The following is a 16,925-nucleotide window of genomic DNA, read 5'->3' as shown; positions in this document are numbered from 1 at the left end:
TGAAGGCATTTTTTCTACAGTCCTCTTCTCCTTACCTTTCTGTATCCATTACCTCCCGTTATAGCTCCCAGTCTGTGCTCCAGACTGGTGCTGCTGCCTAAAGGACTCAGTGGTTGGGTTTTTCTCCCCTACTCCAACATCGGTGTTAGAAAGGAAACTATTTGATGGAACTAATTAATGTAGAGGATATGAATTAACTCTGCTTCCAGAAGTATGTGCTGTTTAGAAGAGGATTTTTGTTAATTCAGCTAATTGGTAGAATGTTCAGTATAACAAAGTAAAGCAGAAAAAGGGAGGAAAAACATCTCCCTGGCCTTCCTCAACCCTCTTCTTCCTCTGGCTGCTTAACTTTCCCTCGCTCTTCCTAAAGCCAGTTTAGTTCTTCCCTTCAGTTTCTGATTTCACATGTTCTCTTAAAGGCCCATGGTGTGGGTGTGGGTGTGTGTGTGGGTGGGTGGGGGTGTGTGTGTATGTATGTGTAAGTAGCTCAGTTGGTAGGGCCTAATGTGCAGGTCTGATAACTTCATTCAACAAACATTTATATAGGCACTTATGTACAGTGTATTGTGCTGAGTTGGAACCGTTATAAAAAGAAATAGGATTAAGTCTGTGCTCTCAAATTGCACTTATTATCTAGCAGAGGTAAAATAAATACTTCAGATACAGAAATTTAAATGCATTTGTACATAAAAGAGAGTACAAGGTGTCATCGTTTCCAACTACTCACTTTCACCTTCCATAACCGATCTGTTGTCAAGTTTTTATAATATCTCTTGTATGCATCCCTTTCTTTCCTGACACTGCTGTCATCCTGATGCAGGCCTTCATCACTCCATTCCTTGACTACTGCTGTATCCTATTAGTGGATCTCTCTGTCTCAATTCTAGTTCACCTACTCAGCTGTCGAGAGTGATTTTCCTAAAAGGCAGGTCTGACCATGTTACCCCCTGTTACCTCCAGGATCAAATAAAAAAAATCTCTGTTTGGCTTTGTTTTTTCTTTAAAGCCCTTTATAACACAGCTCCTTTTTACACCTTACTGCCCTCCATCATTACTCTGGTGAGGCTAGCCTCCTTGCTATTCCTTACACAAAACCTTTCAAATCTCATCTCCCTGCATTTTCATGGGTTGTCTTCCGTGCTTTCCTGCCTTCCTTTAAGTCTCAGCTAAAATCCCACCTTCAAGAAGCTTTTCTCTGCCCTCCCTTAATGCTAGTATCTAATCTCTCTAAGATTATTTCCAGTTTATCTTGTTTATATATAGTTGCTTATATGTCTGTCTTTCCCCATTAGAATATGAACTCCTTAAAGGCAGAGATTGCTTTTGCTTTTCTTTTGTATCCTTAGCACAATGGCTGGCATGTGTAAGTTCTTAATAAATGATTGCTGACTGTTGACTGACCATCTCAGGAAAGAAAAGAGATCATCTCTAGCAATATTGGTTCAATGATACTGTTTCCTATAGGCATTTGAGCTTGTCTGTGAAAAAAGATTGGGCTATTGATAGATTCGGAAGGGTTTGAAATGAGACTGGTGTGGGGAGGCTGTTTGAAAAGCAAAGAATTTACTACCAAGTGTCATAAGGTGTTAAACCAGGTCTAAATGAAACTGACCATTAGACTAGGGCCATATTATTAGTTAGTCCTTTTTCTCTCAACATATTTTTCCCTTTTTGTTCAGACAAGACTATATAGTAAACTAATATGCTTTTCAGTCTTTGGACACATAAGGTCTGAAATTTTACATCTACCCTTTAAAATTTAAAAACCTTTTTTTCATTTGATGCTTACTGGCCCCCAGCTTCTTATCCCAGAGCATTGGTGTCTTAAAGACAAATTCTAGTTAAGATGCTTGAGGCAGGGAGATCGTACATTTAGAGATTTTATAAATAAAGGACCTGGGAGGTTATGTTTAGTCCTTGGTAGTTAGAGACTGAATTGAAATGAAATCTTATTTGTTGAAATGTTACATTAGTCTAGGTGACAGATGAGAGCCTGAAATAAGTGGGTGGCAGCAGGAGTAACGGTAAACAGTGACTGAGAAATGTTGGAGATAACAATGACAAGTTTGGTAACTGATTGACTGTGTGGGGTGAAGAGTTGAGAACAATGCCAAGAATTACAAGTTCGGGAGAATGGAAGAATAGCTTTTCCCATGACAAAAGTAGAGAATTAAAAAGAGGTATGGGATTTGGATGATGAGTTCTGTTCTAGACTTGTTATAGTCAAGGTGCCTGTGGGATGCTGAGTTTGAAGAGGTAACTAGGTAGTTGGTAACATAGGACTAAAGCTCAGGAGAGAGACTAGGGCTGGATATATAGATCCAGGAATCTCCACTGACTGATCTGTCTAGAAGATAATTAGTCCCTTGGGAGCTGATGTAATTACCAAAAGACAATGAGTGTAGAAGAAAGAAGATGCAGGACAGAAGCTTAGGGTACCCCCACAGGTAGAGGCAGGTTATAGATGATGAACCAGTGGTGGGACAGGGAGAAGGTGAAGTAGGAGATAGCTGTGCCATGAATACTCAGAGAAGGCAGAGCATCCAAGATGATGGGGTGGGAGCAGGAAAAGGAGGGGACACAACAGTAGTGTCATATGTTGTACAGAGAGTTCAAGAAGGATGAAGATTTTATCAAAATTAAGAGATCTTAAAGTACCTTTATAGATAGCCGTTTTGGTTGAATGATGAGATGAGAAGTCGGTTAAGAAATTGAAGAGTGAGGAAGGGGATAGGAAATAAGAGGCAACCAGTAAAACCAGTGTAGGCATCCCCTTCCCACCCTTTCATAGCTAAAATGCCTGGAGTTTTTGTTTTGTTTTAGAAGGTGGGGTGGTGGAAAGGAGGACATGGGATAAAAAAATTGTTCTTGGTTAATAGTATTTCCTTCTCTTTAGATTGAAAGAATATTAGGTGTTCGTTTGCAAGCTGGCCTGAGGGCTTGGACCCAAGTTCTTCTTGGACAGGCTGATGATAAAGCTGAAGTTGACATGGATACGGATGCTCCTCAAGTTAGTCACAAACCAGGTGGCGAACCAAAGATTAAAGTAAGTATCTCTGGATCAGAGGGACTTTCTGAGCCCCTAATTGATAAGTCTCATTCAGTCTCTTCATGTGTGACTTATGACATAGCAAATAAGCAGATATTCTTCAAGGAGTTAACATAAAAGGCCTACAAGTAGATGATTTGCCTAGCATTTTTCAGAGGAATTTGGTCACTGATTTAGCATTTTTTAATTCAAAATGATAAATTGAGGATAGACTAGTAGAGATACCACAGTGTTCTTCTATCCTTTCTTATCCTACACACTTTCTACTTCTGGGTGAATATGAATAATTGATGGGGACCACTGCAGAGTACATCATAAATCTTAGCTTAGTAGGTTTTATCTAGAAAAATAATTCTACTTATCTAGTCAGACATGTTCACCAAGGACTTTGATCGGTGAATCCACTTCATTTTTCCTTAACTGTTATATTTTTCTTTTTCCAGCAGTGTGGGTAGAGGAATGAGAGCTGGATTTGGTCAGGATCGCTGGGTTCGAATTTAGGCTCCAGCACTTACTGGTTGTGTTGTAAACATAAATAATTTATTTAATCTTTCTGAGCCGTGATCTTCTCATTTTTATGTTGAGAGTAATAACTTGCATAATCCAATTGGAATTGTGAGGAAAGTACTTTCCAAACATTAAAAGTGTGATGTGAATATGAGTAGTAGTTGTTCATAATGGTTTAAACATACTTTTTTGAACATGATGGGCATAGTTCAGTTTTATCCTTGTTAGGCTGATTAAAAACTTAGAGATCATACATTTAGAGATTATAAATAAAGGACCTTAGAGGTCATATTTAGTCCTATGTAGTTGGAGACTGAATTGGAGTGAAATCTTATTTGTTGAAATAGTCCTCAGCCAGTTTGAAAATCACAGATTTCAAAAACTGATTTATTAGATTTTCATTTATGCTGTTTGTATGTTGCATACTTAGTGCTGACCTGCATTACATGCATGTTCAACCTAACTTAGTTTAATGAAATCCTGTGATTCTTTGCTATTTCAATCTGTCAGTATTTACTAAGGGTTATTTATGTACACTCAGTATATAAATTATATAATTATAAAATTGTATAATAATAAATTATATAAAATATTAAGTCTCTTTTATGCAGCCAGCATTGTTCAAGGTTTATGCAAGTATGTATGGATACAAAAGAAGGGTGAGTGTCTCTGGCCTTATTTTTAGTCCTTTCTAGATAGGGGGAAAAAGCAAACAATTGAACAGCATGAAATACTTGGAAAAAAGTGATTCTGCCTAAAAAAGAACAAGTTTTGTTGTTTTGACTCAGAATTATAAGAATTCAGAGAAGGGAGTGACTTACATATGGATATATAACTTCTTCAGGTTACTTAATTGGCAACTTACTTTTTTTTTTTCAGAATGTTGTTCATGAATTAAGAATAACCAATCAGGTGATTTATTTGAATCCACCAATTGAAGAATGCAGATATAAGCTCTATCAAGAAATGTTTTCTTGGAAAACAATAATACTTTCACTTCCCAGAATTCAGAGTCAGAGGTATCAGGTAAGCATTAAAATAACAGTGGTTCCTAAACATTTCATCCTGTAACTGAATTAATCACTGTTCAAAAGATTCCTGTGATGTTTTCCTCTCAAAAAAAAGCTCTGCTGGTCAATTCATTCTGTACAGCTGCCCAGATTGTTGAGAACTAGAACTCTATCCAGTCTTACTCGGCATCCCAGAAAATTTTCTTTTTTTTTTTTAAATTTTAATTTTTAATTTTTTAACACAGTTTATAATAGATAAAGCAATTCAAACTTTTGGTCAGGTGATACTTCTTTTTAAGGCATTTACAATCAGGACCACAAAAGAATTTTTTTTTTTTAAACATTAACCAACTGAGACACAAATAATATTTATGTTGCTAACTTCACAAACTCTTGACCTAATTGTCTCCACAGTATTACTAAGAATTAAAGAACCCTAACCTATTGTTCTTGGTCTGAAGTCCTAAGCCTAAAGCTTAATTTTAGACTTAGCCTCGGATGTTCCCCTACCAATAATCTATTCAGATCTGGTATTAAGCTTGCAAACTTTTTGACTATAGGAAATTGCCACCAAGCGTTGGGACATTGCAGAGATACAATATCTCCCCAGCTTTATGTTAGTTCCAGGCAGGATTAGATTATCCTCTTGCATTCAGTCAGGCTTAAAGTCTGCCAGATGTCAGTGGGGAAATTGAGTCAGGAGAATCCTACCTCAGCCCAGGCTGAACAGCCGCTCTCCCACCCTTCCCATGAGATTACCTTTTGCAGTTCATGCCAACATCTCACCAGCTTACTGACATCATGGGTTGGAGGTTCAGATCTCTTTTCTTGCTACCCATACCTGGAATTAGACTCAGCAGAACAGTCACTTAATAGTCCCATAGCATCTAAAAAATGGCAAGTTCCCAGAAAATTTTCTAATTAAAATTTTTGTTAACCTAAAATTAACAAACATCTACAAGCATGAATATTTCCATATACAAAGAACAGAAAAGGGGATTGCATATGAAACTGTTACTCTTTATTGCATATATCTTGATTTTTAAAAAAAGTACATGAGAAATTCAGCACATTAGTTCCAAAACTGCCCTGCTTCTTTGTCTCCCTCTGAACCTCCTTCTGTTCTCTTCAGTGCCTTAAAAAATTGCTCCTTTGATGCTCTTACCTTTCTTTTCCTGTATTGTTCTGATATTCCTATCAGTAGCCTTCTTCCCTCCAAATATATAAAAAAAAAAATTTTTTTTAAACCCTCCCCCTTGTACAACTAAGCATAATCAAGCAAAACATCCATGCATTGGCCATGCCTTGAAAACAGGTCTCAATACCTCTAGTTAATCTTTTCTCTGTCAACGTAGGAAACAAGGTAATTTTTCTGATTTCTTGATTGGTCATTAGAGTTTATTATTAGAATTCTTAAGTCTTTCAAAGTTTTTTTTTGTTTTTTGCAGTGAGATTGTTATTGTATAAGTAGTTCTACTTCAACTCACTTCATGAAAGTCTTCCTGAGTTTCTCTGAATCTGTCCTTTTAACTTTTTTTGTTTTAAATGTAGTGAGCACCCCAAAAAAGAACATTTCCTTATACAAAGTAAAATAGAAAAAGAATCCCTATGAAATTGAAATTTGGTACAGAGTAATTTTTAAAAAGCCATAATAAATTTAGCATGTTACTTTCACACCTTTCCTGCTTGTCTGTTTCTTCTTAAACTTCTTTTTATGTATTCTTTTCTGTGTATTTTTCACAGTGCTTCAATGACCCTCTTTTCTTTCATTTCTTCTTTTTTTTCTGCAAGAATATCAGTAGCTTTTTTTGCTCCTAAATCCTCCCCCTCAAAAAAACACACAATCATTCCAGCAAATAAACTCATTCAAACAAAACAAATTTATACATTTGCCATGTTCAGAAACTTATTTTTTGTTCTTACCTTGTGTCTGTTACTCATCTATTACAAGGTGAATAGAATGTTTCAGAGTTTTTATTTACAAGGTTTTTACTTTGTAAATTGTTAACCTGGTTCTGCTCACTTCATGTTGCATCAGTTTATATAAGTTTTCCTAGGTTTCTCTGAAACCTTCCTTTTCATTATGTCTTACAGCAGCATAGTAATATTCTATTTCTTTCTTATATTAACATTTGTTCAGCATTTCTTAAACGATGGGCACCCTCTAGTTTATAATTCCTTGCTGTAATAAAAAGGACTGCCATGGATATTTTCTGTATGCATACATCCTTTCTTTATTTGGTGTGTTTGGAACATAAGCTCAATAGTAGTATCGCTGTTTCAGAGTATGTATGGTTTAGAGACTTTGGGGGCATGGTTCTTCACTGCTTTCCAGAATGGCTGGACCAGTCCCACGTTCCAGCAGTAGAGCATTAGCACACCTGTTTCCTGCAACCCCTTCAAACAATTATAATTTTCCTTTTTTGTCATCTTTACCAAGATGATGAATGTGAGGTAGAACTTCAGAATTTTAATTTGCATTTTTCTTAGTGTTTTGGAGCATGTTTTCATGTAGTATGCTTTTTGTCTTTTGAGATGTTTGGTTTATACTTTTGACCATTTATCAATTGAGGAATAAATTGTTCTTATATATTTGAGTCAGTTCCCTGTATAACTTGGATATACCCTAATCAGAGATATATCTGCAAAGCTTTTTTTCCCAGTGAACTTTTTCTTCCAATTTTAACTGTTGATTTTGTTTGTGCAAAAACTTTTCAGTTTTTTGTAATAAAAATTGTCAAATCAACAAACACTAAATTCCTACTATGTGCCAAGCAGTTGATATCCCATGTTCTTTTCTCAGTCTTGTTTGGTGAAGAACTGTTTCCCTATCTATAGTTGCAAAAGAGATCTCATTCCCTTTACTCTAATTTATTTTGTAATGTAACCTTATATATCTATGTCATATATTCATTTGAAGCTTATTGTAATATATAGTGTGAGTTGGCCTAAACCTAAGTGTTGCTAAACTGTTCTTGAGTTTTCTCAGCAGTTTTTGTTGAATAGTGAGACCTTACCTTTGTAGTTGGAGTTATAACAGCAAATCTTTGAAATGAGAGGTAAGATTAGAGAAGGAAAATTAATCCTGGTGGTGTATCTTGACACTGTCAAACACTACCACCAGACAAGCAGTTTGAGTTGGCAGCTCAGCCCTCCCTAGTCTCTTTGGAACTCTGCTACTAATAACAATTTTATTTTATAAACTCAAAGGATTATTTTATCCAGTCCACTGCCTCTGGGCAAGGGATTTTGTCCTCAAAATCTGACTAACAGATTGTAAATATTAAGATCACTTTTTAAAAAAATACCCAATTTAGGAGCTCTCATTAAGGCCAAATTTTCTTTAATCATACTCTCTTTTCTAGTTTAATACATAATAAAGAACTTAAAAAGTAATTGGTAGCTGACCTTGTAATAATTCTATATACTTTCAAACTTGGCATTTTTTCAACTAATTATTTATTGTACTATTACTATCTACCAAGGCCCTGTGATAGAGAGGATTTAGACACTGTCTTTACACTCATGGAATTTACAATTTAGCTAGGCAGTCTTACCTGATTTTTTTTTTCTTAACTAACCATTGCCCTAATGTATCAATCACTTTGAATTGTATCATTTTGCCTGAAGTATTAGCAAGGCTTAACTTGTTTCAATTCTGTGCCTTTCGAGATAGACAGAAAATCATTTATTTTGAGTCAGACTTAGTGTGTCTCTTGCACACTTAAGTAACACAGTGGACCAAACCATATTTTCTTACTTTGGTGTTAACCTTGTTAACAAGAATTAAGTAGTACTATTTGGTGATTTGTAGTATTTAAATTTGACCTTCTATTAGTTATTTTCCCAGTTAGTGTGACTTTGAGGAGCTTAACATGATTTTATATAGATGGCTTGTATTTAGAGACTCCTTTTTTGTTAGGTGGGTGTACACTATGAATTGTCTGAAGAAGAAAAGTTCTACAGAAATGCTTTAACACGGATGCCTGATGGCCCTGTTGCCCTTGAAGAGGCTTATTCTGCAGTTGTGGGCATTGTGACTGAAGTTGAGCAGTATGTCAAGGTAATAGCCTCCATTTAAAACTCTGGGTTTAATTTTCTTTAGAGTTTATAAAATACCCTAAAATGGGAATTGGTTCAAAAGTAATTTCATTTTGAAAAAATCCACCCTCACCTACCTATGGTTTTTGTCTTATAAATATGAAGGTAAACATTTTCAGCATGTATAATGATGTATGATTTATTTAGAAATATTTATAATTAAATTCATAATCTTAGTAATGAGATCATTTTCTTAGGTTAGCTTTAAACAATTTAAACTTTGCTCTCCCAAATCTGAATATAGTAAGACTCTGAAGAATGAGGTCACCATGTTCTATGTTAAAGATTGATAGTCTCACGTGGAATATGAATGGATAGGATCAGTACAGACTTTAACTTGGTTTAAACTGTGTAGTTGAATGCATTATAATAACTTGTGTCCCAAAATCATCCATATTACAAGAAGTAATTTTCATTCTTGAAAAGCAGAGGTTCTAGTTTCCTCTGTTTTGGTTACACATCAATAATACTGAAGGATAATGGGTAGCATTCACTGACATCATGCATTGGAAGCACTCTCTATGGAAAGAGAGAATAGGGTTTGGATACTTTTGTCCAAATAGGAATAGGGTCTGAATCTGGGCTTTACAGGTAAAGGGCACCTTGCTGGTGAGGAAACTGTACCACTGCAAGTTGGCACCATCTCTGCAACTTAAGAGTCTTAGAATGTTGCCCATAGCACTGAGAGATTACGTGACCAGGGCCATTCAGCCAGTGTCAGTGGGGGAACCTGAACTCGGGTCTTTGTGGTTCTAAGGCCAGCCCTCTGGCCCCTGTTCTGTGTTGGCTTCTCTCCAGATTCTGAATGCTTTTTAGCAGTATTACTTAATCATTTTCTATATTTCCAGGTTTGGCTTCAGTACCAGTGTTTGTGGGATATGCAGGCTGAGAACATCTACAATAGACTTGGAGAAGATCTGAATAAATGGCAAGCTCTTTTGGTCCAAATCAGGAAAGCCAGAGGAACTTTTGATAATGCAGAAACTAAGAAAGAGTTTGGGCCAGTAGTTATAGACTATGGCAAAGTAAGTTATATTATTGAAAAGCAGGGGATAGTTCACAAAAGATCAAATTTATTTCTGGATAAATTGTAACTGAAGCATAAATTTCAGAGATGTAGCTAAATGTTGTGGCCTTATTCTCTTACAGGTACAATCTAAGGTGAATTTAAAGTATGATTCTTGGCATAAAGAGGTCCTTAGTAAGTTTGGACAAATGCTGGGGACAAACATGTCAGAATTCCATTCACAGATATCCAAGGTAAGGTGTAGTTTTTGTAGTATTGACTAATCTACAAATGTGATTTGTTTTCATGCTGAAGTATTGTACTCTTTTTAACAGTCTCGACAAGAGTTAGAGCAGCATTCTGTGGATACAGCTAGCACATCTGACGCTGTGACATTTATAACATATGTACAGTCTTTAAAACGGAAGATCAAGCAGTTTGAGAAACAAGTTGAGGTAAGATGGTTTATGGCTGTATGTGAATGGTTTAAATTTTTGTAGGGCAGACCAACAATATTTACCCTTATCAAAAGTTGTTTCTGTAACTTATCTCAGCTAAACTTTGGGGTTGTGAGTTCTATTTATGCCTTTTCTTAGAATTGGCTGTTTTTGCTGTGGTTGTTGAAATTAAAATAATCAAATACAGATATCTTTAAGGCTTAAAATAAGGGGGAGGCCAACATATAGTTTTCAAATACCCTCTAATATGGTCAAGGTCATGAAAATGTGTAATCATTTGATTAGGGCCACTGACAGTGGGTTGGATGAACTATGGGAATTTGGGCTTTGCCTCCTTAATTTAGATTGTCAGCTACTAGGAGTTAGGATTAATATAGCCTTTATCTCAGTTTAAGCTGTGCAATCAAATGCATTATAAGCATCAGTTGCATTCAAGAAATCATCCATATTGCAAGAAGTAATTTTCTTGGTGATTTTTGTTTCTTAAAAGCTTTACCGTAATGGCCAGCGCTTGCTTGAAAAGCAGAGGTTCCAGTTTCCTCCATCTTGGCTATACATTGATAATATTGAAGGAGAATGGGGAGCATTCAATGATATCATGCGCCGCAAAGACTCTGCCATTCAGCAACAAGTGGCGAATCTCCAGATGAAAATTGTCCAGGAGGACAGGGCAGTGGAGAGCCGAACAACAGATTTATTGACAGATTGGGAGAAAACAAAACCTGTTACTGTGAGTTGTGTGTCTGTGTGTGTGTCTGTCTGTCTTCTGGAGCACTTACTGGCCCACTTATCTCCAGCAGCCATGGTGGGGAGTAGGCTTGCAGTGCATAGCCCTCGCTAAAATGAAAAATTTCCTCAGAAATATATGACTTTATATTCAATAAGGTATACATTCTTTCCTTTTCCAGTCTTTGTGACCCTCAGAATCTCTACTCTTCTCTTAGTCCCACTCATTTGTCAGAAGATACCTCCCTTCTGTTAAGATTAATCCTCAGCATATTGTTGGCACAGCCCTGTGCATGTCTAATCCACGTGCCCTCATTTTTTCTTCCCCTTAGCCCTTGCTGCTTCTTCAAGTTAAGCATTAGGCTACTAGAACAAAAAAGGATTTGGGGTTTTACTTTCTGTTATGTTATTTAAAGTAAACCCACTGATAGACATGGGGTAAAATTTCACATTATGATTTTTCTAGACCAGAACTATGGTGTGAAGTTTGGATTCAGGCAAAGGGCCACACTTGAGGACCTAGAGAGCCACATGCAACCTTGAGGCCTCAGGTTCCCCATCCCTAGACAGTATGGAAAGCTTCATCAGAAAGTTGCTTTGGGTTTCTGAATCTTAATTTTACCTCGAGGAAAAATTTACAGAAATAGAGTGATAGGTAGAATACCTGGTTTAGCCCCATTGGAGAATTTGAAAATTAGCTCTCAAATAAAAAGTGCAGGCCTAGCTGAGAAAAGGCATAACAGAAGAGCTCATAGGCCGTAGTCTGGCCCTACTTTTTTGAGCGTGAGAAGTTTTTTTTGTAGCGTCACTAACACACACCCTAACATACCATTAGCAGACTGTTGTTGCAGCAAAGGAGAGTGAACCAGAGAATGTATTTATGAGTGTGGTGTTTTCTTTTGCTGTTGATTCGTATTGCTTACTTTAGAACCTCTGGTCCTTATTTCCAGGGGACAAATGGGGTTAAGGGGAATGGAGGAAGTGAGTCACCTTTCATTAAAGCTTAGAAAAACAGTAGTGCTTCAATAGAGCATTAGAACCGGGAGGAACCTTAGACATTGTCTAGTTCAGACTTCACTTTTGATAGCTCTAGCAGGAGGGCTTTACTTGACAGTTTCTTAGTTTTTGCAGTTCATATAATCAACCAGCATTTCAGTTCAGCTTACATTTATTAAGCATCTATTATGTGCAATGTGTTCAGTCGTTTCAGTCATGTCTGACCCCATTTGGGGTTTTCTTGGCAAAGATACTGAAGTGGTTTGTCATTTCTTCTCCAGCTTCTTTTATAGTTGAGGAAACTGAGGTAAATAGGGTTAAGTGACTTGCCCAGGGCCACACAGCTTGTAAGTGTCTAAGACCAGATTTGAATTCGAGTCTTCCTGACTCCAGGTCTGGCATTTTATCTACTGTGCCGCCTAGCTGCTTGATTATGTGCAGAGTACTGTGTTAGATCCTAGTCTACTGGTAGCAAGTCTGCCAGCATATATTAAGTGCCTAACAGAGCAGACAAAGACAGAAATGAAACAGTCCTCACCCTGTGGGTCTTTGGGGAGAGATGACTTGTATGTCTGCAAATATATGCATGACAAATAGAAGGTTGAGGGGTGGGTACAATGCATTATCAAGTCAAGGAGATCAGGAAAATTTCATTAAAGAAAAATAAAGAGTCTAAGAAATTTTAATATTCAAGATTTCCTATTAATTAATTAAAGATTCTAATAACCGTGGTTATGAAGAAGGCAGTCTGTGCAAAGGTGTATTGAATTGGGAGATGGAATGGTGAAGATGAATCTCAGCAAAACCAGAGGCCATAGCAGGGAGTAATAGCCATGGTAAAGTAAAAAAGGCAGGCTGGGGCTGGGTTAGGAGGGACTTTCTGTGCCAAACTTGTATTTAGTCCTAGAGGTAATGGGGAACTACTAGAGTTTGAAGAAGGAAGTTACATGGTTGGGCCTGTGTTTTAGGAAAGTCACTGGCAGCTGTGGAGGATGGATTGAAGAGGGCAAAGATTTAAGGAATGGACACCAATCAGAGAATGAATGAAAAACCATTTATGTAATGTTTCCTATGTGAAGTTATTACTATAATAGTAAGCTATCACATTTATCCAGGTGAGAGTTAAAAAGGACCTGGGTTTGGGATGATGGCCATGTGAGTGGAGAGGAAAGAAGAGATAGAAGAGACATAGAAATGACAAATCTGTGGGGCATGGAGTACAAGAGAAGTCAGAGTGTCAAGAAGGCACAAGGAGAATAGGCCATTTAAAGAGACCCTTCGTAGCCTTTTTTGAAACAGTTTCTATGGAGTGGTAGGGACGCAAACTCAGATGCCAGAGAGCGGAGGAAGATGAGGCTGTCATTATAGCCTCCTCTTTCTCAGGAGTTTAGCAGTGATGGAGAGAACAGATCTAGGATGATAGCTTGTATGTGTTGATAGGGTATTAATGGGATGGGAGTAGGTGGGGTATGCTGGTGGACAATGAAGAAGGAGCCAGTAGAGGAAGAGAAGGAATATTTGATATGGGTCAGGTTTGAGGAGAAAAGAAAGGTCTTTTATCAAGTACCCATGTGGAATGATTAACCTTAGCAAAGAGAGAAGACCTATCGCATCCTTTGAGCCTATAGCAGAGGAAAGAAGGTTAGATAATGATGTAGTAGAAAAGTTTTCAGACATGGAGTTATGGAGATCAAAAATGCCATAAGAGAGGGGTTTCATTATTGTAGGAGGTGAAGTCATTTGCTGGTGGGGGGTTGGGAGATATGTTAGAGACCTGAGGAAAAATGAGAGTGTTTATAATAATTGCTTCAGTTAGTATGATAATCAACTGGAGAAGAATAAAAGAACTATATTGCAGCAACGAGAGCCCAGGTGCAGTGAAGAAGCAAAGCCAGCAGTAAGGCTTTGTGGCTGCTTCCTTCAGCAGCTTAGATGCCATGTATCCAGGTATAAAAGGTTTAGTAACCCAGAATTGAAGAGGACTGGCCAGGGCATTAATGGTCTGGAGAAAAGGAATTTAAGATTAAAGGTTAAACTTGCTAATTGTGGGGTTTAGGAAGGAAAATGTCAGGCAAAAAGGGAATGATGAATTAGGAGAAAAAGGAGGGCTGGAGGACTAGAGTATTCTCTGAAGAGGGAGGAAGAGAAAACATGAGCTCATGATCAAAGAAGGGAAACTCAGACTTCACAGTCAGAGAGGTTAGCTAGCTTGAAGTTTAGCTGGTAAGGTTTAAGATGGGACCGTTCATGTTGGTGGCTGAGATGGAGTAGAGATAAAGATCAGAGGAGTTGGATGAACTGGAAGTTCCGAGTATTTGAAGGGATATCAACCCAAATGGTGAAATCCCTAAGATAAAGGCAAAGGTAGGAAGGAAGAGGAGAATTGTGCACCTGGTATGATCAGTAGATGGCAGCAAGGATCTGATAGGGTGTTAGAACTGGGTAGAGTAGACCCAAAAGGAGGAGGGTGTTGCATGGTAGTGGTGGAGGGAAATGGTAGAGTTGGGCAATGGAGAGTGGCCAACCCTGGAGAAGGTGGCAGAGGATGAGGCATCCAAGAATAACCAAGCTGCCATGAGTGCTAGCAGACACAGAGACCATTATGAAGGGGAGTTTTTGACAATGGAATTAGTGTTTCAGAGGGTACGCTGGAAAGAGAAGGCAGAAGGAAATAGAGACTCAGTAAGGGTAAGGATGAGAGCATATAAAAACATAATACAGAAAGAGGATTTGACCCTCAGCAGGTAAGCCATTTACCACAGGAAGTTAAAGAGGAGGTGGTAGAACTTTATTGCTCATAGGACTAGGGAAGTACTGTGTATTTGAGTACCAGCTGATCAGCGGCTTGATGGCAGTAGCTTCAGGATCTATCTAGTGGTAAAAGAAATCTCCCAAGTTGGGGAATGTGAAGTTACAGTGGGTGGGAGACTGAAGTAAGAACCACAGTTTCCTTATGATGGGGCGGGGTGGTGGTGGAGGGAATTGGCAGAAGGTGTGATCATGGATGTCTGTAATTCTGTGCAGTCTTGGACATGAGTTTAAAAATATTTCATCTTGCTGTTTGGGGATTTTTAAGATTTACATTTTAAATAAAAAATTTAACTTGCTTTCTTCATGGGAAGAAAAGTTTATATAGCTGATATATATAGTCATTATAATCTAAAAACGTTATTTCAGGCAAGAAAAGTTGTTTATCTCATTTCCTGCTAATACTTTAATAATTTTTCATACAGAGAAGTTTGTTTTAAATCCCCCAAATTTTAAAATTTAAAAGAACATTAAAAATGGCCCATCATTCCTCGACACTTTTTACTTTGTTTTGTAATTTGATTTACTCTTTTAACCAGAAAACATGTCATCTGAGTGCTCAAGGTCAGTCTCCCAATGCTTTCCTGATTCTGTGCCTTTGCTCATACTATTTCCTCTATCTCTAAGGAAGACCAGTTTAACTTCCCTATTTTTTTTTCCCCCTCCACACGTCCTGGACTTCACCTAACACTTTGTTGAACCTACTTATGTATTTTGTATTCTTGCTGTTTGTGTGTCTGCCATATCCCTCCTGCTTGAATGGTAAGCTTCCTAATGTCCTATATTGTGGTTTAAGTAAATTTTTTATGTTGCACAAGTAGGTACTTACAAATAGGTATTTGTTTAGAGTAAAGTGAAATCTGTCTTTTTCTCACCTACAGGAGCATGTTTTAAAATGATTGGTTGTATTTGCAGCTACTCCAACTTCTAAGCAGCGAATATTAAGTTTTTCCACCCTGAGCCTCAGCATTGTTCTGATTTTCACTTTGGCTTGGTGTATTTTAGGGCAACCTTCGTCCCGAGGAGGCTCTCCAGGCACTTACTATCTATGAAGGGAAGTTTGGGAGGCTGAAGGATGATCGTGAGAAATGTGCCAAGGCCAAAGAAGCCTTGGAACTCACAGACACAGGCCTTCTCAGTGGCAGTGAAGAACGTGTGCAGGTATATACCATGTATAATTGATCACTATGAACTGCGGAAAGATTTTTGTTTTCTGTTCCTTAAGTAGAATTGCTTCTTTCTGAATAGGTAGCGTTGGAAGAGTTACAAGATCTCAAAGGTGTTTGGTCTGAACTTTCTAAAGTCTGGGAGCAAATTGATCAAATGAAGGAGCAGCCATGGGTTTCAGTACAACCCAGAAAGGTATATTTCTTTTAACTGTATATTCCTGTGTAATTTTGTGCAGCAGATTCAGCCTAACACTACTTAAAGTTTTTGTAAAGATTAACATTAAATGTTAACAAAATATCATTTACATTCCATAGACTAGATTTGGTCATTTAGATACTTATTAAGTCTACTTAAAACTTAGAATTCAGTAATAACTATTGTGTAAAAGTTCTAGAGAGAATCGCTTCACCGTTACTATATAAAGAGACCTGTTGATTGGCTAACTAAATAGCAATTTGACTTTTTTTCTTTCAGCTTCGACAAAATTTAGATGCTCTTCTGAACCAGCTGAAAAACTTTCCTGCCCGTTTACGACAGTATGCTTCCTATGAATTTGTCCAGAGGCTTCTGAAGGGCTACATGAAAGTAGGTTAACACCTTCATTTTCTCAGTTGCAGTAAATTATGTTAAAAGCTTATGTTCATGGGTAAATTTGTTGTCGCCATAGATCAACATGTTGGTGATTGAACTGAAATCAGAGGCACTTAAAGATCGGCATTGGAAACAACTGATGAAGAGACTTCATGTTAATTGGGTTGTTTCTGAGTTAACCCTTGGCCAGATATGGGATGTTGATCTGCAGAAAAATGAAGCTGTTGTCAAAGATGTCCTGCTTGTAGCACAAGGGGAAATGGCTTTAGAAGAATTTTTGAAACAGGTAAATATTAAAACTGGAGGACTTCTGTTGTGTGTGATGATAATGTAGTTCTGTGGACTTGGAGCCAGAAGTTCTGACTTGAAATTTGGTTTGCCTTTCTCAGGGAGTTTGGTTTAGTGGATATGTGACTCTAGGCAAATTACAGTCTCTTGGAGTTTATTTCCTCATCTGTAAGATGGGAGAACATTTGTACTAGCCATCTTACAGAGTTGCTAGA

At 37.5% G+C, this 16,925-nt stretch overlaps 1 protein-coding gene across 2 annotated transcripts in view; it reads left to right on the top strand.

Annotated features, from left to right (window-relative positions):
* Positions 1-16,925, top strand: part of DYNC1H1 (dynein cytoplasmic 1 heavy chain 1) — a 95,814-nt gene that overhangs the window by 21,042 nt on the left and 57,847 nt on the right. For both annotated transcript variants that reach the window (XM_072630203.1, XM_072630202.1), the window contains exons 10-20: positions 2,897-3,046; positions 4,436-4,582; positions 8,489-8,629; positions 9,516-9,692; positions 9,817-9,927; positions 10,009-10,128; positions 10,622-10,861; positions 15,667-15,822; positions 15,910-16,023; positions 16,306-16,416; positions 16,499-16,708. In XM_072630203.1, the coding sequence (XP_072486304.1) occupies positions 2,897-3,046; positions 4,436-4,582; positions 8,489-8,629; positions 9,516-9,692; positions 9,817-9,927; positions 10,009-10,128; positions 10,622-10,861; positions 15,667-15,822; positions 15,910-16,023; positions 16,306-16,416; positions 16,499-16,708 (1,677 nt within the window). The remainder of the gene's footprint in view (positions 1-2,896; positions 3,047-4,435; positions 4,583-8,488; positions 8,630-9,515; positions 9,693-9,816; positions 9,928-10,008; positions 10,129-10,621; positions 10,862-15,666; positions 15,823-15,909; positions 16,024-16,305; positions 16,417-16,498; positions 16,709-16,925) is intronic.

This window comes from Notamacropus eugenii, chromosome 1, assembly GCF_028372415.1.
Source record: "Notamacropus eugenii isolate mMacEug1 chromosome 1, mMacEug1.pri_v2, whole genome shotgun sequence".
Lineage (NCBI taxonomy): Eukaryota > Metazoa > Chordata > Mammalia > Diprotodontia > Macropodidae > Notamacropus > Notamacropus eugenii.
This window is presented reverse-complemented; position numbering and strand designations above follow the sequence as displayed.